The sequence below is a fragment of the Melopsittacus undulatus genome, chromosome 5 (genome assembly GCF_012275295.1).
Source record: "Melopsittacus undulatus isolate bMelUnd1 chromosome 5, bMelUnd1.mat.Z, whole genome shotgun sequence".
NCBI classification, from domain to species: domain Eukaryota; kingdom Metazoa; phylum Chordata; class Aves; order Psittaciformes; family Psittaculidae; genus Melopsittacus; species Melopsittacus undulatus.
This window is the reverse complement of record NC_047531.1, coordinates 78,023,430-78,047,929: the sequence shown is the minus strand read 5'-3', so window position 1 is coordinate 78,047,929 and position 24,500 is coordinate 78,023,430. Positions and strand designations below refer to the sequence as shown.

Below are 24,500 nucleotides of genomic sequence, written 5' to 3'. Positions count from 1 at the left end.
TTTTTCTCAGTCCCTTTAGCCTGCACTCAGCTCATCCTGGGAAATCCAACGATTTTGGACCAGCTCTCAGGAAGAAAGGCTTGCTGAATGTCATTGTGGGTTGGAGGCAAGAACATGTTGTTCACCCACATGTAGATATCTTCTTGCTTATCTGCACCCGAGAATTGCAGAGAGAATTGGTGATGGGTGAGCCAGTCATAGCTGGAATTCCTGCTGCTCTTGCCAGAATAGGCAAATTTTAATAGCAGTGTTAAAAAGACAAGGTGACTGATGAAACTGTTGGTGAAAATAAATGCCTTGACTTTAACTTTTGCTTTTTTATGCATTTTTGCTACATCATCAGCGTCTAAAGGCCTGTAGTGCTTGTGCAAGGCTTTGAATGACTTCAGCGAGTTCAAATGCGCCTCTCTTGTCTCATCTGTACTCGTTGGTTCTCCAGCCAACATAAACTCACAACACTTGTCCTGAGTTAACCATGGGAGGTCTTCACAGTGTTTTGGGTGAATTGTACTCACTGCTGAGAAAAAGCTGATTTGTAGGATTGAAAGGAAAAACACGCTCTCAATAAAGTAGGCTGCAGATTCTTTAAGCCACTCCAGTGAAGTCTGACGGCCGTAAGACAAGCCATATAGCACGATGAAAAATGATGATAGCCCAGTTACAGCTGTAACGAGTGCCCATGAGATGTAGACACACCACCAAGGGAAAGCAATGGGTGTTGTCTTGCAGAGGGGCGTAGACTCAGTTCCAGGTGGTTTCCTTTCTTCCTGAGAATTGCTCCCCGCTTCTGCACAGTGCTTACTAAAACTGGAACGTGATGGTGGCCTTCTCTGGCAGGCTTCAGCCGCTGGAGGGGAACTTGTAGTTATTTCCTGTTCTTCTGTTCCGATCACATTTGCATCTCTTTCAGGAAGAGTGCAATTCCTCCATGGAGCTTCCTTGTTTCCTGTCCTCTTGGAACGTGGTGGGCGCTGTGCGTTGTTGGCACCAGGAAGGTTCTCCAAGGGACTGATGTTCCTCAATTGTGCTGAGTGGAACAATTTTTGCAAGCACTCCTTCCAGTTCTTAAGGTTTCCAGAGAGGAAGAGCACGTTTCTCTTTGGGTCCTGCCGAACCACACCTTGAAGAGGAGGCTCCTTCCGGGAATACTTAAAGAAGGCAAGTATCATCATTTCCACAGGCATGGTAAGCAAAGTCCATTCGATTTGCAGTGTTATGTATCTCAAATACCACAAGTGGACTTGAGGTTCTTCGGTTTTCATAGTGTTAGAGAACATGATGCCAGCAAGCAGGTTTAAGAACAGTGACGCAAAACACACAGATAACCTCTGGAACCTGCTGAACGTGCCAGTGAGAACAGGAGCAAAGATGGAGAGCCACAGATGACCCTCTGTTAGGCTGTTGGCAAGATTAATCAAAAAATAGTCGATTCTGGGCAGCGGTGTCTTGGGGTTTGTCACAGAAAATGTCCTTCCGATTAAATGATCGCCCTTGTCGAGTGCAAGCCATTTCCTGCACATGAAGAACCAGGTCTTCCTAGTGGACATGTTCTCAACTTTGGCTCTGCTTAAATACCAGCTTGGAGATGGGCCCTTGTTATTGTGCCAGACCCTGAGGCAACAAATGTCTCCCAAGTCTTCCTTAGCAGTTAACAGAAAGCAGTCCGTACTTCCTTTCTGGAAAGATGGAAAATGTGGGTGCCGTAAACAATGGACATCGCTCATGCCATTCTGGCCGATGAGCTGGAGAAAGACATCGGCTGTGGTTCCAGCTCCCCAGCGACTGCCTGTGTATAAAGTGACCAAAAAGCTCACTTTGTCAAAGGGGTTGTCGTCCGGCAGAACTACAATCTTGTTTTTGCTGACCCTGTCAACTTTGTCCATTCTTATGGCCCAGAGGGACAAAAGAAAGTAGATGGCAAAAATAAAGAGCACTGCTACGAGCATCACTGGGTTTTTGTGGATGTCTGCCATCAGGGCTTTTCCCCAGTCTACACTGTTGGGGACAACAATTGCTTTGGCTGCCAGGAACCTGATGTCAAACGTGGACGCGTTCGATTCAGCGCGGGCTGACAAGCTTCCGAGACTCCACTTCATACTGCAGACACCGTGTATCTTCTGCCAGTTGGCCGTGGAGCCAAGCCCACATGTGTCTTCAGTCCACAGACTTAGAACCTCCTCCAGAAAGGAGCACTGGTCACTAGAAACGTACATGGTCACCAGTGGCTGGCTTCGATACCTTGTGACACCGGGTGTTGGCAAGACAGCAGAGGTGTTCCGAGTGCTGGTTCCTATTCCTTGAGCTGCGGCTGTCAGCAGTGACTCTGGGAGATGGAGAATATAGGGAGCCATGATGTTACAGTCAGCGACGGCTGTCTTGGTTTTGCTTTCAACCGTTGGCCCGTTGTGAGAAGCAGCAAACGACGGTATGGGATGCGCATCAGTCAGGAACTGGATGCATATGCTCTTGATGTTTCTGTCGACTTCAAAGCTAAATCGTCCACTTGTGCAAGCTTGTGTCACACTGCTTTCAGAAAATGCACTGGCCGGATGACAGGTCTGTCCCACGCTGACTTTGGTGTTCCAGTAGTCTGACACCTTTTCAGTGCAGAACCAAAGAAACATGATTCCCTTTGGTCCTTCCCATGAATCCGAACTGTAGGACGCAGAGCCATTGAGAATGCAATTATTAAGGTGGAGGCAGAGGGAGGAAGCCCCTGAGCCTCGAGCCCTGCAGCAGAGCAGCAGCAGGAGAATGTAGAGAGCTGCCATTGTTGTGTGCATGCAGGACAACTGAGCTGAGGGATCACAGGGGCTATGCAGGGCTACTCCACAGTGCCCCACCCCACCCCCCGAGTGCATTATGATGTCGACAGTTGGGTAGTTCCCGTTTGGAACCAGAACCTGCTCTTCACCCTCCTCCGTGGCACAGCTGGTAAGAAAGGTGGTTCATGGTAGAAACAGCAGATCACCCGGGGGTATACACAATGCCACAAGAAACAAGTACTTGGGGGCCAGTAATCTCCATGGAGCACATCTGTTGGCAGCACCAAGGCCCACGTCGGTGGCGTGGGGGCTCAGGACCTGTGCAGTAAGAGACCCTTGCCCACAGAGACCCTTACTGCCGGAACATGTTTGCTGAAATCTACACTGTGTCTTTAACAGATGAGAGAATGTAGGAGCCAATGAATGCAGATTGCTGACCAATCACTGCAAAAATGAGGGTTTACTGCCTTGTAGCTTTTGTATTTAAATGTAAGGAAGAAGCCTGCATCGCATCGGGTGTACTTGCTTTGTGGAAATGCACCACTGAGCACCCTGTGCAGAATAAAGCATCTCCTCTCTAAACAGACTTGGAGTGTGCCTCAGTTCCAAACAGCCAACATTCCCAGCTGACTTGGTCAGTCTGCCCTTACTTACAGGGGGTTTCAGGGTGACCCGTGTGTGGGTACAATAAAGACCCCCAGGCCCTGGAACAGGCTTTTATGGTCCACAGTTGATGCCTTTCAAAGGGACATCCTAACAAAGTCATCTGCATATAAATGCAATGCAGTATTGTGAAGGTGTATTTTTAATTGCCTGCTGGCACCCTGCTAACTCGTCCGGTCTTTTCCTATTCCTTATGCTCTGAGTGGGAAGGATTTATCACCATTTTCAGATGTCAGGCCACTTGTGCTCTGATGTTAGCCTGTGCTCAGCCAGAGAGGAGGTCTATCTCGGCGGCTATAACGTATCGTCAGCAGCACCCCGCCCCCTTCCCCCCCACCCGACACACGGGTGCTTGGGATAAGCCGCTGCCAACGAGCCGAGCGGAGTCCTTCCCGCTGCCGCTCCGGGCCCAGACCTGCCTCCACCTTCTGTGTGAGGGGCGCGGAGCTGCCGGGCTCCGGCTGCGGGGTTCATGGCGCCGCTGAGGGACTGTAAGGTGAGGGCAGGTCTGAGGGGAGCGGGACAGCAGCTCCCGTCCGGCAGGGCCCTGCCGGGGTGCGCCCTTATGGCGGACGGTGTCCTCATCCTTGCAAGGGTCCCGGCCCTCCCGGGAGGGGAGGGAATGGCGAGAGAGCCACTAGATCTGGGAAGGGAGAGCAGCGAAGGAGGCCTGGGCTGGCGGGAGGGCCCGGAGAGGCCTCTGCTGGAGAGAGCCCGTCTGCCTCAACCTGTGGGGCCTGGCACTTGGGATGCATTCAGGTGGGGTGAGGCTGCTGTTGGGTTCTGAACATGGGGACGAGTCACTGCAGCCTTGTCTGCTACCGGGGAAGCAGACCTGTGGTGGAACATCTCTGGGTCTTGTTTGTAGTGCGCACCAGTCGCACCTGCCTTTTCTGTGGGTCTCAAAAGTGAATCAGGCCACTCTAAATTGTCTTTGAGTCCAAGGTTTCAAAATCTGCCTGTAGGGGCTAGTTACTGATTAGTTATTTGAGTGCTTTCTTCCCGACGAAGTTCATGGTATCACTCCTTTTTTGTTATTTTTTGTTGAATTAGGCCAGGGGAAGTGAACAGAAGTCTTGAAGATCTTCTGACAGAGTCATAGGTTCATGAGCAGCAGAGCCCCGGAGAACTGCTACTCAAGTAATAGAGGATGTGCTAACAGCAGCATGCAGAGAGCATATTGCTGAGACGCAGCTGGGATTCTAGCAGGAAAGAAAATAAAGAGTCAGCAGATCTCATGACTGAACTCTTACACTGAAGCAGGAGAAAGGGCAGGGCTTTGGTCTTGCCAAGAAGCAATAAGGAGAGCCAAGGCCATGGCACTCTCCTGCAACAGGCATCGCAGTCTTTTCTGGAATTAGAGAGAAAGGTTGTGGGAAGTTTGTGTAACACAATTTAAAGACAGCTTCTTTGGGGAAGGGGAGCTGATAATGTTTTACAATGTCTTCTGGCTGAGTTTTACCTACTTCCTTTCCCTCTCTTGTGGATTTCTTCAGTCACAGTCTGATATATGATTACAGGCAAGTCCCAAGGCATGAGTGTACCAGTCTGGGCAGGACCACTTGTGTATGGTGCAGAGGACAAGGGTTACCAGCTCTTCTGTGCTCTTTGTTCTTGGTGACAATAACTGATTAGATTTGGAGCAGATCTTTTCTTTTTCTGAGGAGTCAGCAGCTATTACAGGTGGTTCTTCCCTGCAGCTAATTGTCCTGGTATGCCAACAGGAAGAGCCTTGCTGCCATCCTTCTGTTAGCAGAGTGTGAGTCTTCCAGTGAGGAATGAGTTATGTGGCTGGAGGCTTTGCAGAGCAGATGCTTGCTGGAGTGGGTAGAAGTAGCATGTATGAGAGAAACAGTATTGCTTTCACATGCTGGGGATGGGGCTTTGCAATATTAAGGCTTTGAAATATTGGGGCTGGGGTTAAGTTACTAAGGGAATAAAGCAAAGGGTTTGAAATATCATGACTTAAACCAGACACACTGTAGTTAAAGACAGTGTCATCTTTGGGCAACAGACACACTCTGTGGCTAAAAAGAATGCTATCTTTGTACAACCTATGAAACTAAGCTGGTGTAAACTGGTTCTGTAGTTAAACAGTAAGTTGGGGTATTGCATGTATGCCAGAGAGTTATAAAATTGAGCCATAAAAGGACATAAATAAGAGGAAGGGGTGTACAAAATTGAGTAAGGGGAGATGTAAACAGAGGTGGGACAGTTAGCATGTAAATGCATAGGCTGTAAACCTTAGAGTACCCAAGCAATGGGGAAACAAAGGGAACTTTTGGACGAGATAGGAAATATAGAAGTTCTGCCTTTGCTGTGTGTGCCTACTTGCTAGGACACCCATTTTTGAAAAAAATGCTAATAAATAGCTGCTTCACAGCTGTGTCTTCCCTGAGCTTTTACAAGAAAAGTTTTTATCTAGAGACCATTTCTCAGAGCATGTACCTCAGCTAGATCAGCAGTGTCCTTCATCATGGGTGCAGGCCTTTTTTTTTTACTAACCCGTTTTCTGCTGTTTTTTCTGATGATACCGAAACATTTTCATTGTAGCATTAACAATCTCAAAATCAGATGACATTTTCTGCTTGGCAAGTACCTTAAGCTGTTGTGCAAAACGGGCAGTGGCAAAGAGCTGCTTCAAATGGAGCGTCTTCAAATGGAGCATGACTGGTGATAAGAGTGGTTCCTGGTCTGTTTTTCAGGCCACTGTGAAAGGTAGCCTGCAAGTAGCAGGCCTAACCTTGCTACCCTCTTGACTTTTCTCTCTACACTGTTTCTGGATACAGTATGGATTGTAAAGAAAATATGTAATTTTATATTCAGGTCTAGTCTTTCAGGCTTGTAATTTGAACACTCAAGTGCTTGAGCTGCTGGAATGTGAGCCTTTAATCCAGTCACAATGGGAAAGTTTTGGAACGTATTAACAAAGATATCATTGCCTAGGTACTTAAAATTCGTGAAAGTTGGGTCATTAGGAATTATGTTAAAGTGTAAAATGAGATGAGCTGAATTTTTGCAGCATTGGCAAGGACTAATCTCCTGTTAGGAGGACGCTAAATTGGTTTGCCCCAGGTCTTTCTTTTTTTTTAATGTCTATCCTATATGTTCTCTGTTCTGGAATAAAAGTGATGCTGAAGTGATTGGGGCAGCTTCTCAAATGTGTGTATGCTTAGACAGGAATGTGGTGTACTGAATATAAGTTTGTGCTTGAGAGACAGTTGTAGAGGTAATGATGGTTGCAGTATCAGAATGCTGAATGACAAGTGATTACTGGAAATAAACCCAAACATATTAAAAATATCTGAATAATAGATTGCTGAGGGAAGCACCTCAGCTCATGAGATGACAGGCTTTGTGGCTGTGTGGCCATCCTGTGTAGGGGAGAAGGCCTGCAAACAACTGGGGTTTACATGCCTGTTTGCCTAAGTTACTTAATAGAGCAGTCATGGAGACGGTCATGAAACAGGGTGCTTCCAGCTCTGTTCCACCATTCTGGCTAATGAGCTGTTTTCATTTTTCAGAAGCTAACCAGGAGATGTAGCACCTCAGTCAGTGTTGCATAGCTTCTGAAGAAACTCTCTCTGCCTGATTTCTGTGGTTGGTGAAGCGCTGGCACAGGTTGCCCCGAGAAGCTGTGGCTGCCTGGTCCCTGGCAATGTTCAAGGCCAGGTTGAATGGGGCTTGGAGCAGCCTGCTCTAGTGGAAGGTGTCCCCACCAATGGCAGGGGATTGGAACTGGATGAGTTTTGAGGTCCCTTCCAACCCAAACCATTCTGTAGGACTGCTTCTTGTCAGGCTTCTGTACAAATCTGTGGCCCAGATTCTTTGTTCTTTAATTCCAGCGACTTGGTGGATTTGCTCTGCCAAGCTGTTCAGCCTGCAAGATACCTGAAATACTGATTTCAGTTCTAAAAGAACAGGGTTTTATTTTACCATGTCTCTACTTCACATTAGGTGTATCTGCAGCAGGGGGACTAGCCAAAACTTGAGTTGTAATGAATTACAAATGAGTCTCTCATAATGAGATGGGTAACCCATCAAGATTTATTACATGTTACAATTTTTTGTTGCTTTATTTCCACTGCTAACTCCAACTAATTGAATCCTTGTATGCGACTACAACAAAATAAAGATTTATGTGTCTGCTTACACTGTTCTTCCAGCTTTTATTTGTTGTTTTTTATTAAAAAAAAGCATAATTGACAAAAATATCAGTAGATGATCAATTTGAAAATCTGTTGTAGTAGTCTGGAAAACAAGTATGCAAAATGAGTGTGTTTGTATCCATTTGTTGTGCAGGCCTGGCAAGATGCTGGACTTGTCCTGTCCACTACTAGCAATGAAGCCTGTAAGCTGTTTGATGCTGTACTGGCACAGGTATGACCAAAAAGTTTAAGAAAATGCGTTTGAAGGAATTTGTGCATGAAATAGTCTTCACTGTAGTTCACCTTCGAATTTATTATCAACTGTGAGAGCCTCAAAATCAGGCTGCCAGAGGATTTCGGCCATTAGCAGGCAGCAGAAAACCCTCCTGGTGCAGAGCTATGCCAGGTGCTGCAGCTGTGCAGAAGGTCACAGCCAGCATGCTTGTGCTGTTTGACACCGGAGAATCAACCCATTAACATAAAGCACATAGAAATCCAGGGTATTAGTTCGGCTGATGGCCAAACTGTCTTAATGAAAACTGGTTTTCTGGTTTGCTACTATGCCAACCCTATTGGAATGCAATGTTTGTCTTTTAGTCATTTGCATTGCTTGCTTTTAATTTTAAGTGCCCAGGAGAGCGAAACAAAGAGCAATATCTTTGAGCATTCCTTGACTGCCTCTCTCTCAATTTCTCTCTTCCAGTATGCAACCTGGACCAATAATGAGAGCCTTGGAGGCATTGAGGGATGTCTCTCCAAGTTAAAAGCAGCAGATCCAAATTTTAGTGAGTATAACCTTTAATTGATAACATGAAAAGTGTTGGATAATACCTGATGTCTTGGTGTGATGGCATACATAATGGCTTAGAGGATTCTGTAAAGTGTCTTCAGAATTTAGAGCAGGCCGGAATGGTTTTGTGTGTTTGGGCTTGGTTTCTTTTGCTTTTAATTTCAAGTCCTTTAAATGGCTTTCATGAAAAGCCTCTAAGAAATTTAGGCTTATAAGACTTTCTGGACCCCTGTGAGTACAAGTCAGTCTTGTTCAAAAGAAACAACTCTTGTGTTTATATAGGGATTAATGTAGTGCTGTACAGTTCAACTTGTAGTGTGTTGTTTTCCGTAGCAATGGGACATGTGATTGCTAATGGTTTGGAGCTGATTGGTTCTGGAAGTTCAGTGCGGCTCAACAAAGAGCTGGACAGTGCAATGAGAACGATGATGATGCTTTCAAAGTCACAGCCACTGACTGAGCGGGAGAAGCTTCATGTATCAGCGTTGGACATGTTTGCAAGTGGGTAAGTCCACTGTCATCCCATTTAAAGGACTGAAGAGTTTTAGCTACCACATGTGGAAGTGACAGTTGGTAGTAATGTTGCCTCACATGCACTGACATCTAGCAAAGGGTGAGATGTCAGTGGTTGTCCTTCGATTTATCTCTCCATACTGTAAGCACCACGAGTAGTTAATGGGCAGCACTGTAGGAGGGGAAGTGCTTTTTTGTCACTGCTTCATATCATTAAGCACTCCATGTTTTAAATGTCATAGATCCATCAGTGGAATAGTGGTTTAGGACTAGGAAGCTAAATATTTGACTACAGTAGGGTCCAGTGTAATAGAACACGGACTTGTACGCACAAAAGCAAAGCTACAGACTTTTCTTCTCTCTGTGGTCTCCCTGTGTCAAAAACTATTTCTCTTGTAAAATAGGAAGACAGAAGAGAGTCAGAAGTGCTGGAAAGGCTCATTGTTACATTCAATATAATGAATTTATGTGCACTGCAGAAAGTAGGGGCTAATGCTTCACTTTCATTATTTGTCAAGCAAACAGGTGAGCATGGATGTACCTCACATACTTCTTAACAAAGGTAAAGAGGAAGCTACTTAAACTATGGATTTGTTTCTCAGTAGGAGGGAAGGTGTCTGTGAATGTGAAGTTAGGCTAATTGTGGTAGATCTCTTTCTGTAAAAGCTATTCAACCCTGTAGATTTATGGTTTAAGGTTGTTTTATTTTCCTTGGGTGTTACAGTGACTTGTAACCCAAGGGCATATCTTTCAGAAGATTTCCCAGAAGGTGCTCAGTGAAGCTAATACCATTATTTTAAGAAGACTAAGATATTCCATCAAAGAAAAAAATCCAAATGTAATTTTTGTATTTTTCAGAATAGCATGAGTTCAGAACGAACAATAGAGACATGTATATGTGCCTTCTTGCAGCAATTAAAGTATTTTTTTGATTTCTAGACAGCTTCCAAAAGCTTGTGATTTATGGGAGCAGATTCTGCAGAGCCACCCAACTGACCTGCTAGCCCTCAAATTTTCTCAGGACACTTACTTCTACCTGGGATATCAGACACAGATGCGAGATTCTGTTGCCCGGGTTTATCCTTTCTGGACTTCTGATATTCCACTAAGCAGGTGGGTCATGCTTTGTTTCGAAAACTGCTCTTTATCTGGTGTGCACATACTTTGTGCTTTCTAAGTTCAGACACATCTAAATAACAGGATCAGTTGGCGAACAGACATGTAGATAAAATCAGGGGCTTATAAGTGAATTAGACCTGATCACAGCTAGAACATCTTTCCTGTATCCCTGTTGACACTGTTTTTTTCTTAAGTGAGCTGAGGCTCGCTTCGTAAATTTTGCTGTCAAATACAGCACATGACATGTATCCCACAGGACAAAATCATGTCCTCGCTGAGGGCAGTGGCAGAACTCTTTTGAGCTTTTATGGGTACAATTTTTAATTTTGGGGCTCACGTTGTGAGTGATAGAGCACAACAGTGGAAGGAAGAAAGGAATTGTAACTTGGAATACCCAAGTGTAGTTCTGAAATAAAACTTTTGAATACACTTTAACAGCTGGTGCTGCAAAGACTTAGAGGAAGGCAGAACTTTTTAAAATGTCCTTAGTTCAGACCTGAACTTTTCAGTTTCCCAGAGTTAGTTCAGGATAATCCAATCTATTGACAAGTGAATCATTAATAAAAACTAATTTGAGATTATTTTTTTAGATTATTTTAAGACCTGTTAAATTATTTGAAAGCTTTTACCTTTATGTAAAAGTTAACATTAGATTATCAGTCAAGGCATGTATTTAATATTCTGAGGTAGATGAATAGACAACCCACAGGCAAGCATAACTTTTTGAATATATAATGAATGTTGCTGTACACCAGTGTGCTGTACATCTACATCAAATGCAACCTTGTCTCTTTTTTAATTGCACAAACAGTGCAGAGGATACAGACTGAATGCCAACATAATAGTGAAGCTCCCTGAGGTACTCCACAATGTTTATGGCACAGAGGGTAGTATCAGGAGTTTCATTTTTTCCAGCTGTATTACCTTAGCTCTGAAAAATTTAAGCCCCTTAGTTCTTTTTAACTACAATAGGGGGGTTTCATTTTTGCTGGGGAAGACAGACAACTTAGAAGTTTTGGCTGCATTTTTGTAAACTTTTCTAGACGCTATGCTACAAAAATGCAGGCTGTTGTCCACTTAGTGGGCACAATTGTAAAGCAACAGGGAACACCCATATGCTAAGCTTTTCTTAAAGTATAAAACCCTGGCAAGTACCCCTCATCCTCAAGCTTACAGATACGTAGAGTTAACACATTAACTGATATGTGGACAAAAAATAAATCAACTTTTATTCATCTCCATCCATGGAATAAATCTTTTGCGACATACCGCACATGTTTTAATAGTTCCTGTGCCTCAGGAGTTTGAAACCAAACCTCCAACAGATATTTTGAGAAGCACAAACGTATCCTGTGGTATTTTGCAAGCTATGAATTTGCAAAAAATGCATTTCAATATTTCTTACATATATACCTGATGCAGTTATTTTAACAGCCTTTGAGATGCTCAGATAGGTCTGGTGACAGCACTGTCTCACTTCCAGCCTCCTAACTGTGCATATTGCAACTGTTACGGAGATCAGCAGATTGTTCTGTGCAACTCTTAAATCCAGTTTATCCAAAGATGTAAATGTCAGCTGTCAGAACACTGGTGATGTGCATTTTGTTACAGTTTCCTGTGCTGGTGTCTCTGGGCCTTTCATTTCCCCTGAGAACTGGCTAGTTCTGTATTCTGCAGACTTGAACCCTCATTGTAACTTGCATGTTTTGAGTTAAATGCTGTTTGATTATGCTTTTCAGTCCTAGATGAAATCTAGTTCTAAATGGATGATGTGCTGTTTTTCCCCTTTTTGCTTAGCTATGTGAAGGGCTTCTACTCTTTTGGACTCATGGAAACAAACTTCTTCGATCGTGCTGAGGAGCTTGCCCATGAGGTAAGCTGCCTGCTATTGGTGCTAAAAGGTTTCAGAATTCTTAAACATGGTCCCTTTCTCTAGGTGGTGGTTTGCACAAGTGCCACCACCTGACTCTTTCTGTCATGCCAGTTGTTAGCAGAAGTAGCAAAGAGATAAAGCTTAACATGGAAATGCTTACAGTTTCATGAGAAACTATTAATAACTATTCCTTAGAAAGAGTTGCACACCTTTGCCATACCATGGCAGTTTCATCTTGACTGTATTTCCTTAATTTGCTTATGAGCATACCTTGTCAGATGGTGTCAGACCACTTTAAAATCCATATATTATCCCATCTGCTGCTTCCCCCCAGTAAAACTGGCTGTATACTCCCACTAAAGAATGTTGGATTGGTTTGATGTAATCTACTTTTGACAATCCATCCTGTTTGGTTCCCCCTCCTTTATTCCTAGATGGTTGTTTCTGGATTATAGCACAGTTAACTTTACAGTGTTCCTGGGGATCAATATTGGCTGGTCTATTTCATTTTTATGAAGATAGTAATTATACTTGACTTTCTCCAGTCCTCAGGATTATCTTTGTCCTCCAGGAATCTCAGGTATAATTAATCTCTCAGGGGTGTGTTTGCAAAACTTCTGTTACATCAAATTGCTGCAAGTGACAACAAAGACTAAATATTAACATATAACATTTAACATATACCAAGTTAATGGTTAACCTTGCAAAATGCCTAAAACCTAGTGGGAGTTGTTGGAGCCAGAAAGAGGAATTTTCTGAATGTTCAGAGCTGGCTGTGTTCTTGAAGAAGACATGGTTACCTGCAAGGCATTATGTCATGGCATATATCGTGCCTGTACCCGCAGTTCTTTCACAGCTGGTACTGGTGCATGTCTGTGAAATATCATTTGATAGTCTTCATCAAAGCCTGCATTTTAAAGTGTTCTGCAGGTGTTAATATCTGTGCAGTAGAAGCTGGGAAGTGAAGTCAGCCAATAAACATTGTCTTCTGTCCAAACTAAACTTCCTGGTTGTGGTTAGTTGGAATGGTACCTGCAGCAAGTAAAAAGTAGTCTCTTGTTTCTATATCAGCAGTGTTAAATACTGTTAAATAAAGTTTATAAGCTTTCCCTTTTTTCACTTGCAGGCTTTGGCTATAAATAAGACGGATGCATGGTCTATTCATACTATAGCTCATATAAATGAGATGAAAGCAGAGGTGAGGAAAGGGTTAGAATTCATGAAGGAAACAGAAGACAACTGGAAGGTAAATATTCTTGTAGCATCTCTGAAAAACCTTCTTTTAGATCTCCTTTATCTCTTCCAGCCAAGTTCTCGATTCCTCTGCATGCAATTCCTTCCTATCTGCAGACATGTTACAAGCAATGCAAAGTTTGCATATTAGAAGAAACCATCACTTGAGGAGCTGTTATTTATCTGTGCTACTTTTGAAGCAAGAGGCAGGAAAAAAATGGCATACTATGAGGGACACATAGCTTGGACCACTTTTAAGTCATCATTCCTACAACCACCAAGATTAGAAAAATGATTTATGTTGCTTGCTTCTCCACCCCCTAAAAAAATCAGGTACCATTTAGTTTAATGTATATTTCAACCCAAAATCAAAAGGGGCAGATTATCTTACCAGAGAGGTCTTCTCTGCCAGTGAGGTTTACTATTAAATAGCAGTGTGTCTTCTCCTGAGCTGTTGTGGTAAGTTCTCATAGCCTGCTTTTATTTCTTTTAGTTATCTAGAAGCCTATTCCCCTTTAGCAGTTTAATCTCATTCAGAACTCAGAATCAGCAGCAGTAAAAAGGTTTTGTTGTGTTCATGAGGTAATCACTTGTTCTTGTTTGTATGACATTTGGAATGATAGTATGATATTAAACTTAATATTTTCAGGTTTCTGCCAAACACTTCACTACTTCAGTTGCTTAGGTTTGGTTTGTGATTTAGTATTAAAAAAGTATAGATTAGAAGAATGTTTATCTTAGCCCCATAAAGCTCTGACATGTGCTGGGAATATTTCAGATGTTACCATGAAAATGAAGATGCTTTTTCCACTTGTAAGAATGTTAAGCTTAACTACAGCACTGGAAGAGAGAATGGGAGGAGAGGGATGAACGTTTCTGGTGTTTTAATTTTCACCAAAGGATTGTGAAATTATATGCCTGTTTGTCTATTCTCAATGCACTCACAAAAATGAACCGCAATGACATTGTCTTGAAGTGCAGGCTGAGGAAGAGTATTTGAAGTTTTGATGCCAGCTGAAAAGGACAGTGAGGAGTTGGTACAGTCCAGCAAATATTCATCTCATCTGATGAACTGCCAGTGTGTTTGCTCTCTAGTGCAGCTTCTGTATTCTCTAGTAGAACACTTTACAAAGTGATTCTCTATGCCTGAGATTGGTGTCTAGATGGGCAGGATGCAGGGATGCATGGCCCTCTTAAGGTGGGTTTCTTTTTCCATTATCTAGGTTACTTTACACAAGATACCTAGGTTTTAGATGGGATTTTTTTTTCCCCAAGAAAAACAAAAATATGTTGCAAAAGAGTGAATTCTGGGGCATCCAAGTTAAATTGTTCTCTGGAAAATGATGTGGGGGAAACCTTGCTTTTGAGGTGTCTGCCTGAATAGCTGCAAGAGCAAATGTACCAAATGAGATGGGGTCTTGGCCAGCCAATTTAAAGTTCTTGCCTCTTACGTCTTTTCCATATCTTGAAATACTCATTTTTATTGAAGAAGGAAACAGAAATCTGGCTAGGTATGTTTAAATAGAAAGTTACTTTGTAAATAATGTTTTCTTTCTCCTCTTTTTCCCCAGAACAGCGATATGCTTGCTTGCCATAATTACTGGCACTGGGCTTTATACTTCATTGAAAAGGTATGACACATTTTCATATAGTTGTTTCATGGTTCAGATAGGTCATCCACCTAATGCTTCCTTTTAAAAATGAAGACCTAACATTTATAGGTTTCTTTTCAGCTATTTAAAGGGGCGTTTTTCTAAAACAGCACAATGCCATGTTTACAAGCTAGTTGTTATTACAGTTATTTTGAGAACTTTTCATTACATTGGTCAAAATTCCAGGATCTTTGTTAGAATATTGAAAAATTGCTGTGAGATTATTGCATGTTTGAAGATGAAATAGTCTCATTAATTACACTTGGCACAGTTATTTGATAGAAGAATTAACTTGGATCTCTGATTTTAAGCAAAAATCTCTTCAAACTCAGTATGAATTTATCAGCCCCAAAATCTGACTAAAAGAAAGAGGCGGTAACTCTAAATTTGGTCACAAATGTCGTTATTTTTTTATGTTAGTAATTCTTATTACTAGTTCATTAGGGAGACAAATGTGACATTGATAAGGCAGTATACTTTGGGTCAGAAAACTAACTTCTTTGGGGTAAGTGTTATTAACATAGAAGGAGCATTATTTTTGATAGTAGTCTAGTAGCTGGTTGATATTGCCACCTTCTGTGTATACAACAGTTTTGTAGCCTGCTTAAAATTATTTTTCTTTCTACCTCCTTGCATACACTATGGCTTGCATTAATTTGTGAAAAAAATCCCTGAAAGGAACATTAAAATGTGAGCTAATACTTTGTCTTTTTCTTTCATGTGTAACTTACACCAGTGTTAGTACCTAGTGTTAAATGAAACCTAATTGTACTGAATATTTTGCCTAGTAAATCCTGGTTTATCTCAGACTCTAGTCTTTCTTTTAATACCTCAAGGTTTCTTTGACTTGACTTGTTTTGATGAAGTTATGAGGCAGTTGTGAAGTAGTATTATGACATTATTAATTGTATGTATGTCTTTTGGTTACTACCAGTCAGTTCTGGTTACTGTATCTGACTGTTAATCATGCAGTGCTTGTTTGCTTTCACAGGGTGAATATGAGGCTGCTTTGACAATTTATGACAATCATGTGAGTAGGGCCTTTTTCTTCTTTGCCAAGAACTAGCTGAAAACCGTGATACGTGCTTTCTTCCTTCTGTATGAGTCTGAAACCCATCACAGAGTGCCATATATGTGCGTGTATTGTTTACATCTGTTGTTACAGATTTTAAGGGAAAGTATTTCTCAGTGATTTTGGGTAAAATGCCCAAAAGACTCTCATGTAGTTCAAGTATTTCCTACACCTGTGCTTGAAAGAGCTACAGTGGCAGTGTTGGTACTGTTTGTTTTCCTATAAAGTCTCAACGTACTTTTACGAAGAACTGAATTTTGCACGTATGGCACTAAGTCAGCAGAAGCATATCTTTTCTGTCCTGGCTAATTTACTATAGTTCTTCACTGTCTAGATTTCAAGGCAATCTTTGTAAATAAGCAATATCAAACTCTAGGGTAACATATCTTTGTAAGGGTTATAAAAATAGGGAAGCTATAGAATAGAAATACATAGAATAGAAAGCTGCTGGGCTATCCTATCTACTAACCTTGCTGAAGTGAAGTAATACTTACGGCATTTTTTTTTTTGGAAAAAAATGGAATGCTTTGGTGACTCTCCATACTTACTGAGTTGGGTGATATGGTTTAGTGTGAGGTGTCCCTGCCCATGGCAGGGGGGTTGGAACTAGATGATCTTGAGGTCCTTTCCAATCCTAACTGTTCTATGATTCTATGACTTCGTAACAGGAAAAATGGCACAAATGAAGTAGCGTGTTTGTCGCTGCAAATTGCTGTATTCAGGAAGGATGCAATTAGGGCTATTGCAAAACAGGTATTTTTCAGTTAATAAAAAGATAAAACTAATACTGTACTGTGAGAATAAGTTTGATTATTTGACTACGTTCCCACTAGTGCATCAGTTGGGTAGCTTATGAATATCTGTGATTACAGATTGCTCCTCGGTGTCTTTCAAGTGGAAGTATGCTGGATATAGTAGATAATTCTTCGATGCTGTACAGGCTTCATCTGGAAGGTAGGATATCCACCTGCCATTCTTTTTTAGAGCTGTAATTTCTCCCCTTCCCCTGCCTTGCATTTTGAAGAAGTATTGAAATACACTTACAGAGTGAGCTTGGTCAGTGTTACAGAGGAATTCTGTTACAGAAGAAAATTCTGCTCTTGGGAAAAGCCTGAATGTGAAATTCATAATGTCCATAACCTTCGTTCTTCCCAAGAGCTTCTTTTTTTTCCCCCATGCCACTGTGGTGTTACATTCAGCTCAAGCTAGCGTAGGTCACATATTTTTTCCTTGAAAAATTCACTTCAATTGTCCCTGGAGATCGGAGGCTGAATGATCAAGTACATAATCCTCTAAAAATCTCTAGAGCTTCCTTGAAGTAAATGTCACGCTAGATACTTAACCTCCTATTTTAATACTGATTGAAATTGCTAGTATGTAGGTATTAGCCTCTGGCTTTCATGTACTCTGCTAACTCAGTGGTATTTCTCCTTTTTTAAGCTAGTGTTTATACACTGGAGTTCATGAAGGGGAGGGGATGACAGACAGATGGACATTTACAGTATTCTGCTAAAACACTAACGATACATTGGCTTTGCTTATGAAATCCATCTTGTCACTCTGTTTTTTTGATTGCTACAGATGCTTCACTGGAACCTCATCTCCAAAAAGACATAGAATCATAGAGTCATAGAATAATTAGGGTTGGAAAAGACCTTAAGATCATCTGGTTCCAACCCCCTGCCATGGGCAGGGATGCCTTGCACTAAACCATGTTTGCCCAAGGCTCTGTGCAACCTGGCCTTGAACATTGCCAGGGATGGAGCATTCACAACTTCCTTAGGCAGCCTGCTCCAGTGCCTCACCACCTTCACAGTAAAGAACTTCTTCCTTATATCTAATTTAGACTGCCCCTGTTTAAGTTTGAACCCATTACCCCTTGTCCTACCACTGCAGTCCCTGATGAAGAGTCCCAGCCCAGCATCCTTGTAGGCCCCCTTCAGGTAGTGGAAGGCTGTTATGAGGTCTCCACGCAGCCTTCTCTTCTCCAGGCTGAACAGCCCCAACTTTCTCAGCCCATCTTCATATGGGAGGTGCTCCAGTCCCCTGATCATCCTTGTAGCCCTCCTCTGGACGTGTTCCAACAGTTCCGTGTCTTTTTTATATTGAGGACACCAGAGCTGCACACAATACTCCAAGTGCCATAATAAAGCCAGAACCTCACATAATGCAGTCTAGAATATTTATGATAAATTACTGATAATCAGTAAACTCTGCCCAAATACTGCATGCTGCAGCTGAGCATTACTGTATACATTTTGCCATTTCTTGAGTTTAGTAGCAATGCTGTTTATGCTGAGTAGCTGAAAGTATATTGCAAAGTCATGCTTTTGCATATGGTATTTTTACTGAGAAAAATACATTTTACTCTTAGGTGTAAAGCTTGGAGACAGGTGGAACAATATTCTCCAGCTTACAAAGAAGCACAGCAGAGATCACATTCTTCTGTTCAATGATGTGCATCTCTTGATGTCCTCACTTGGAGCCAAAGACCAAAAAACTACTGATGAGCTTTTAACATCCCTTCGGGAACTTGCCAAGTAAGCAAGTGGATGGAAGTATTGTATTTAATTATTTTATCCTCTATTTAACGATTTTATCCTCTGATAATGTCTCTGGCTTTGCTTTGTAAAGCAAAGCACTACAACATGCTCTTTGCTTTAGCATGTCACTGGAGCATGTCTGGTTCAAGTAGGTCAGTCTCCAGTTAGGAGATACCTGTAATTACTCATTTTTTGAGTCAATGTCTAGAGGGGTTTCTTACCTTGCTAAGCAGAGATCTCTTACTTTAAGTTATGGATGCTAACTGAACAGTTGCTGTCTGTTCCCTTTCAGTGGGTTCGCATTAAGCTATGTTATGTACAGTGAACAAAGATTTTCACCTCTGTATTAGTAAGGTTATTCAACAGTGTACATCAGCTGTCTATGGTGGTTCTTTTTTATGGCTCTGGTTTGAAAGGTTCTTTTATAATAGAACATTGGTAGTGATATTCTGGTACGTAGTGTTTGATGTGTGAGAAGTACCTCTGCAGGTAACTGAATTTCAAGTACTGCTAAAGTAAAAATAGAGAATATTTTGCTTGCAAATTAAATTATTTGAAATATTTGAATATTTAAGTATTTCATCTAAACAATGTTTGGGGTTTTTTATGTTCCCTTATGTATTAAATAACTGTAAATTGCCTCAAGTTTTTGAAGGGGTTAATATATATATAGATGCTTTAAATGCAATTCCCTCTCCCCCATTTTACCTGTTTCATCATCTGTTGCTTCCCTTGCCTTCAAAAAGGAGGGAGAACTGAAATAGTCACTATTTGTTCCTGTAATACCCGTCAATCAAAAGTAACAAAAAATAAATGTAATTTTAAAGAATAGTTACAAAACCAAGTAACTGTCAAACCAGTCTTAAGCATGTCTGACTAAAGTAGAAAATGGTAAATATCTTTTATATAAGTACATAAATAGATATAAGTATATATAAAGTATTAAAACTGCACATGCACACCACTTCAGGGAAGCTTTAATGAGCATACGCTACTTATCCTTTCACCCAGTGCTTCCTTTTGCTTGTGTGTTGAGCCTTTCGTAGTAATTCAGCTGTACATTTTTAGCTGTAGGTGGAAGTATTGTAAAGTTTAGTTCTATTATTTGAGGAAACAGACTGTGAGATGAAGGGATCATAGTAAAGATTGGATTAGTGGATTAATTTATGTGTATCACAAGAATGTAATAACTAAATTATACCTAAGGTGGGTTTTGTATGTGTTTCAAAAAGCAGTCATGAAACTTTGGCACAAACAACAGTCATCCTTAGCTTTTCATTAATATTTTTCCCTAGCCTTTGCAATTTGAAGTTGACAAGAATTTTTTTGATGAGGTATTCCCTGGTGCTCTCTGGTGTTTGCTGTCACGTGCTTAATTTTGGGGATAGAAATGTTACAGTTGATGCAGGGGGCATGTTGTTCTTCATTAACCAACGCATCAGAGCACTTGAAAGAGAAAAGAAAACAAAAGCATCTTCTATCTCTGTGCATTTTATCAGAGAGCTGGAGCCAGTGTTTAAGTGAAGAATTGTTTCATCATTTTCTTCATTAGCCATCTCAAACTACTTACTTAAAAGGCCCATCTCTTGTGCACTTCTAACTTTCCAGGGTGCCATGTTTTGCTGAAGAATTGATAAACACATAGAGCAACACTGCATACTGAAAAGTCAGCATTGACCTAGTGGAAGAAATGGGAAGTTTGTAATACTGACTCAAAAAGGAGAACACAGAGCATCTCTGTGTTTGGTGAATTTAAGGTACTAGCATGGGATTGTGACTCTTGGCTGTCCTTGCAAGCACTCAAAACAGATGCCGGTGACTAAGGCTTCTCAGTGTTAAAGACTTAATTGGAAAACTTTGGTACAGAAAAATCTGTATTAAACAACAGTTGTAATTTAAAGCATTGAACTGTGCACTCTCTTCTCAGGAATCACTTATTCTGCCTGAAATAGAAAGCCCTCCTGTCCTCGTATTGCCGGCCAACCTTTTGGCACTGAAATGGCACTACCTCTAAGGCCTGATCACTGCCAGCTGCTGCTGTAGCAGTGCAAAAACAAAGTTCCACATTGTCCCCAAACCAGCTCTTTAGCTACAGTTTGGTTACTTTAGTTTTTAGTTTTTTTGGTTTTTGCAGAGATGCTCACTAGAATGTCTGTGTTATCCTGCAGGCATATTGTCATGCTCTCTGCCTCTTCCATTTGTAGGTGGGTTAGGATATAAGCACTAAAACAGGAAAGAAAAAACAGTATCTTCAGAGCTAGCTAAAATCCATTGCTGTTCATGGACGTAGAAGCAGTCTGTCATGGTTAGAATGAAAGAGACTTTGAGAGCTGTCATGGCGAGTACAGTTCATATTAGAAAGATGGGGAGGCAGGCACTGTGCTATGTGGCGAGCTCTTTGCAAGGACTGATGACTGCTTTTGGGAGAGGTGAGGACAAAGAACTAGCAGCAGGATGTTCTGATCAGCTCATTAGAAGAGAAACTGGGCAGTTCTCACTTTTCTGACCAAAGCTATTCATTGCAAAGGCAGGAGGGGTTGGGCTTGGGCCTTTTGCAGCTCTGATCAGAAGAATGAAAACTGGTTTACAGGTGACTAACAAAAGGATGAAAGTAACATAGCCACACTGAAAGATACAGAATCATAGGCTGGTTTGGGTTAGAAGAGACCTTAAAGATCCATCTAGTTCCAATGCCCCTGCCATGAGCAGGGACACCCTTCACTCTAGTGCAGGTTGTCTAAATGAAGTACCTGAAACATCAGGCTTTGTACAGTAAAATAAATTGTGTTTGTGATGGAGTGACATTGAAATACTCATATTCATAATTTGACTTACAGGAGTTAAACACTTTCTCATTCTACAGAGCACCTTGTGAAGACCATGAGCTTTCCCTGGCACCTAGTCTGGGGTTGCCACTGTGCCAGGCATTTGTAGAGTTTGAAAATGGAAATTGTGACAAAGCTGTAGACCTGTTGTACCCAATCCGTTATCAGCTGATCGAAATAGGAGGCAGCAATGCTCAGGTAAAGAAGATCAGTAAGACTTTCTGATGCTACTTTATCCTCTTTCAGTAGCCTCCATTAAGCGCTGGCATTATTAACAACCCTTCATTCTTAGAAAATGAAAAGCTAAACTGTGCTTGTGACTAAATTCTGTTTACAAACACTATCAGCAGTGTGGCTGTTTATATTTTCTTGTTGATACCTTTCCTTCCTCATTGGTTTTAATAATTTGGAAAACAAGACACTGTAATCAGCAGCACTTTGTAAGTTACTTACTACTCTGTATTTTTCAGAGAGATGTTTTCAGCCAGTTACTGATTCATGCAGCTCTAAATTCTAAATCACAAGCCAAACAAAACCTTGCAAGGTGAGTGTTTTTCCTGCTAAATATTTGGGGAAGTAGTAGTATTACTAAAAGTATGAAGCAATGGGTATTCTCAAGCCAATAAATTAAGGCTGAAATTGTGTCATGGAATGGTGGTTTGGGTTGGAGGACCCTAAGATTATCTAGTTCCAACCCCCTGCCATGGCAGGGACACCTCCCACTAGGCCAGGTTGTTGAAAGCCCCTTTCACCCTCTCCTTGAACACTGCCAGGGTTGTGACAGCCACAGGAGCCTGGGCACAGGAGGATTAATGTTAACTATAGCAACATTTAACTAGGATAGCCAGTAACATAACTCCAATTCCAAAAGTACACTTTTGCAGTCTGGAAGAATGGTCTGTATTTGTTCAAGGGCAGTTGATTTTCAAATGGTTCTGTCTTAAAATGTGGCCTCCTGCCTGTTTGTCAGTGTACCTAATGGACTGCTGAACTTCTCTGTGAAGTGCTGAAAATCAGATCTGTCCTAAAGATGACAGCTGCTGTATTGGGAGATAACATTTGCAGAGTCTGATGTGTGATCTTGCCTTAGTATAAATCACAAGAGTCTCATTTGGTAGTAATCATAGGTGTTGCTGCTTCATCCACATGGAGTTCTCTTGTGTTGTCTTGATTGGGTCTTCTTAAAAGAATGGATCCTTGGGACAATGTGAAGCTTTCCTTGTTCTTCTCCTGAGGTCTCTTTGAAACTTAAAATTACATACGATAATGAAGTGATTCCTCTGTGCACTCTGATCTTTGGGTGCTCATTTTCAATCTCTCCAGGTGCTGAAAACAATGATGAGAATTCTGCCTAAATTTACTGCCAAGGCCAACTATTTCCAACAGGGGAAACCTTCACCTCAAGAGCAGGTCTTTACATACTGTTTTCCTCCTCTCACAAGGATACTGATGATGGTCTCCCTGTTTCTCTCCTACCTCTTCTTTCTCAGATGCCTCCTGAGAGAACGTGATATGATGAGACCAAATTCACCGATGACAGAGCGACTTATTAGGAAGGCAGCAGCTGTTCACTCGATGGCATAAGTCTTTCATTTGTGCTTCAGCTAAATAGCAATACGTTTACCAATCAAAGTGTGAATGCAGGGAGCGGAGGGGTGCTCTGCTGTAAACCGTGGTAGACATTGACGGTAGGTAAGAGTACCTGAGGAGTCAGAGATCTGATGATGATTTCCTTCCAGAAAATAGAGAGCTGTTTCAGGAGGTTGTATCTTAGCTTTTTCTTTCCTTTTGAATCAGGTAACCTGCTGATAATGCATAGCTTTTGGGAGCATCCTAGGACACTGCTTTTCTGGTATATTTTCCTGAAAGTTCCCTCTGCCCCTGATTACATACAGTGCAGTAACAGGGCCTGGATTTCAGTCCTTCATTTGCCCAATTTGTTATATCTTTTAAACGTAGCTAATAGGAAAGTGTGGGGTCAGGGCCAATATGGAGATAAACCAAGTTCCATATCAGACCTCCTATCCATTCAGGCGCAGGTTGCAGACTCTGTCCTAAAGATCTGTCTGCATTCATTCTCTTTCCAGGTGTGTTTTGTTGAACTCCCTCTCATAAAATGTTTAACTTTCTCCTTTCAATATAACACCTCAGAGCTTTCTGATATTACTGTGTGAGTGAAACTAGACAAGAGGGATAGTAGCTGCCTGCAACTATTCCAACACAAATACTCTCTTGGCACTTTTAAATCTTTCAGGGAAAAAAGAAAAAAGCTTGGATTTTAGCTCAACCACCACCATCTCTGAATGGCAGGTTGGACTTTTGGGAAGTCAGGCTTTACCACCCTCTCAAAAGCACAAGTCTCTATGTGTTAGCAAAGCAGAGTTTAAAAACAATGTTTATAGAGGTGTATCAGAGCAGGTGAAGACTGGAAGGGAGCTTCTGCTATAGAAAGAGAGCTAATGGAAACCGACACAAAGCTTTGTGTGGCACAAGCAATGTGATAAGCTTTGGTGCTGCGAATGAGGCACGATAGAAGCCACGTACCTCTATGATGTTCTTGAGCCTCTAGATTCCTGCAGCATAGCCGAGCTAAGAGATTGCCATGCAACAGTAACTCAGTAGTCCCTCATGAGGGAAAAGATGTTTCAAACCAAAACTGAGCCTAATGCCTCCTCTTCTTCTTCCTGAATAGAAATGCTTCTCAACTCTTCAACTGCCTGAGCTCTGGCTTTGGTATCACATCTACAAGCTCTTCTTCACACAAACATGCTTGTCCAGCTCAGGCTCTTCCCCATGTCCCACATACAGTTCCCTTTTGACCTAAAAAAGCACTTGCATAGTTGGCCCTGCACTGCCTCTGGAGTCCTGCATAGAGGAATAAGATATGGATAGACAGGTAACTTTTCCCTCAGGGAATATAAAGTCATTTTAGGGATGAAAAGTCTGAGAACTCCGCTAGCCCTTTGTGAAGTGTGTAATTAATGTGATGATCCATTGCTACACAAATTGAAGAATGACATTTGTAGTACTTTTGATATGTGATTGAGAATTTTGCCTGCTTTACATCAATAAATTCAAAGATGTGCTCAGTTGAGCATCAAGTATATGACTTCTTTGCATGTGTGGATGAAGCTTTAAATGGGTTATTCAGGTTCATTTCATAAATCTGTAACAGTCTGCCCATCCAGCAGCCACAACTTCTCTGGGCAACCTGTTCCACTGTCTCACTGCCCTCACAGTAAAAGACTTTTTCCTAATCTAAATCTGCCAGTTTAAAGCCATTCCCTCTTGTCCTGTCACTACA

The 24,500-nt window shown here is 41.7% G+C and overlaps 1 protein-coding gene across 3 annotated transcripts in view; it reads left to right on the top strand.

The window, feature by feature from the left end:
- Positions 1-24,302, top strand: part of TTC38 (tetratricopeptide repeat domain 38) — a 37,186-nt gene extending 12,884 nt beyond the window's left edge. For 2 of the 3 annotated variants that reach the window (XM_034062738.1, XM_034062737.1), the window contains exons 3-15: positions 7,731-7,808; positions 8,280-8,361; positions 8,700-8,871; positions 9,819-9,992; positions 11,796-11,871; positions 12,998-13,117; positions 14,676-14,735; positions 15,748-15,786; positions 16,701-16,782; positions 18,203-18,368; positions 21,235-21,394; positions 21,667-21,740; positions 22,687-24,302. In XM_034062738.1, the coding sequence (XP_033918629.1) occupies positions 8,702-8,871; positions 9,819-9,992; positions 11,796-11,871; positions 12,998-13,117; positions 14,676-14,735; positions 15,748-15,786; positions 16,701-16,782; positions 18,203-18,368; positions 21,235-21,394; positions 21,667-21,740; positions 22,687-22,780 (1,215 nt within the window). In that variant the 5' untranslated portion in view covers positions 7,731-7,808; positions 8,280-8,361; positions 8,700-8,701 and the 3' untranslated portion in view covers positions 22,781-24,302. Of the gene's footprint in view, positions 1-3,772; positions 3,925-7,730; positions 7,809-8,279; positions 8,362-8,699; positions 8,872-9,818; positions 9,993-11,795; positions 11,872-12,997; positions 13,118-14,675; positions 14,736-15,747; positions 15,787-16,700; positions 16,783-18,202; positions 18,369-21,234; positions 21,395-21,666; positions 21,741-22,686 lie in introns of those variants that run through there. The other variant, XM_005147984.3, reaches the window with a different exon arrangement.
- Positions 24,303-24,500: the final 198 nt, after the last annotated feature.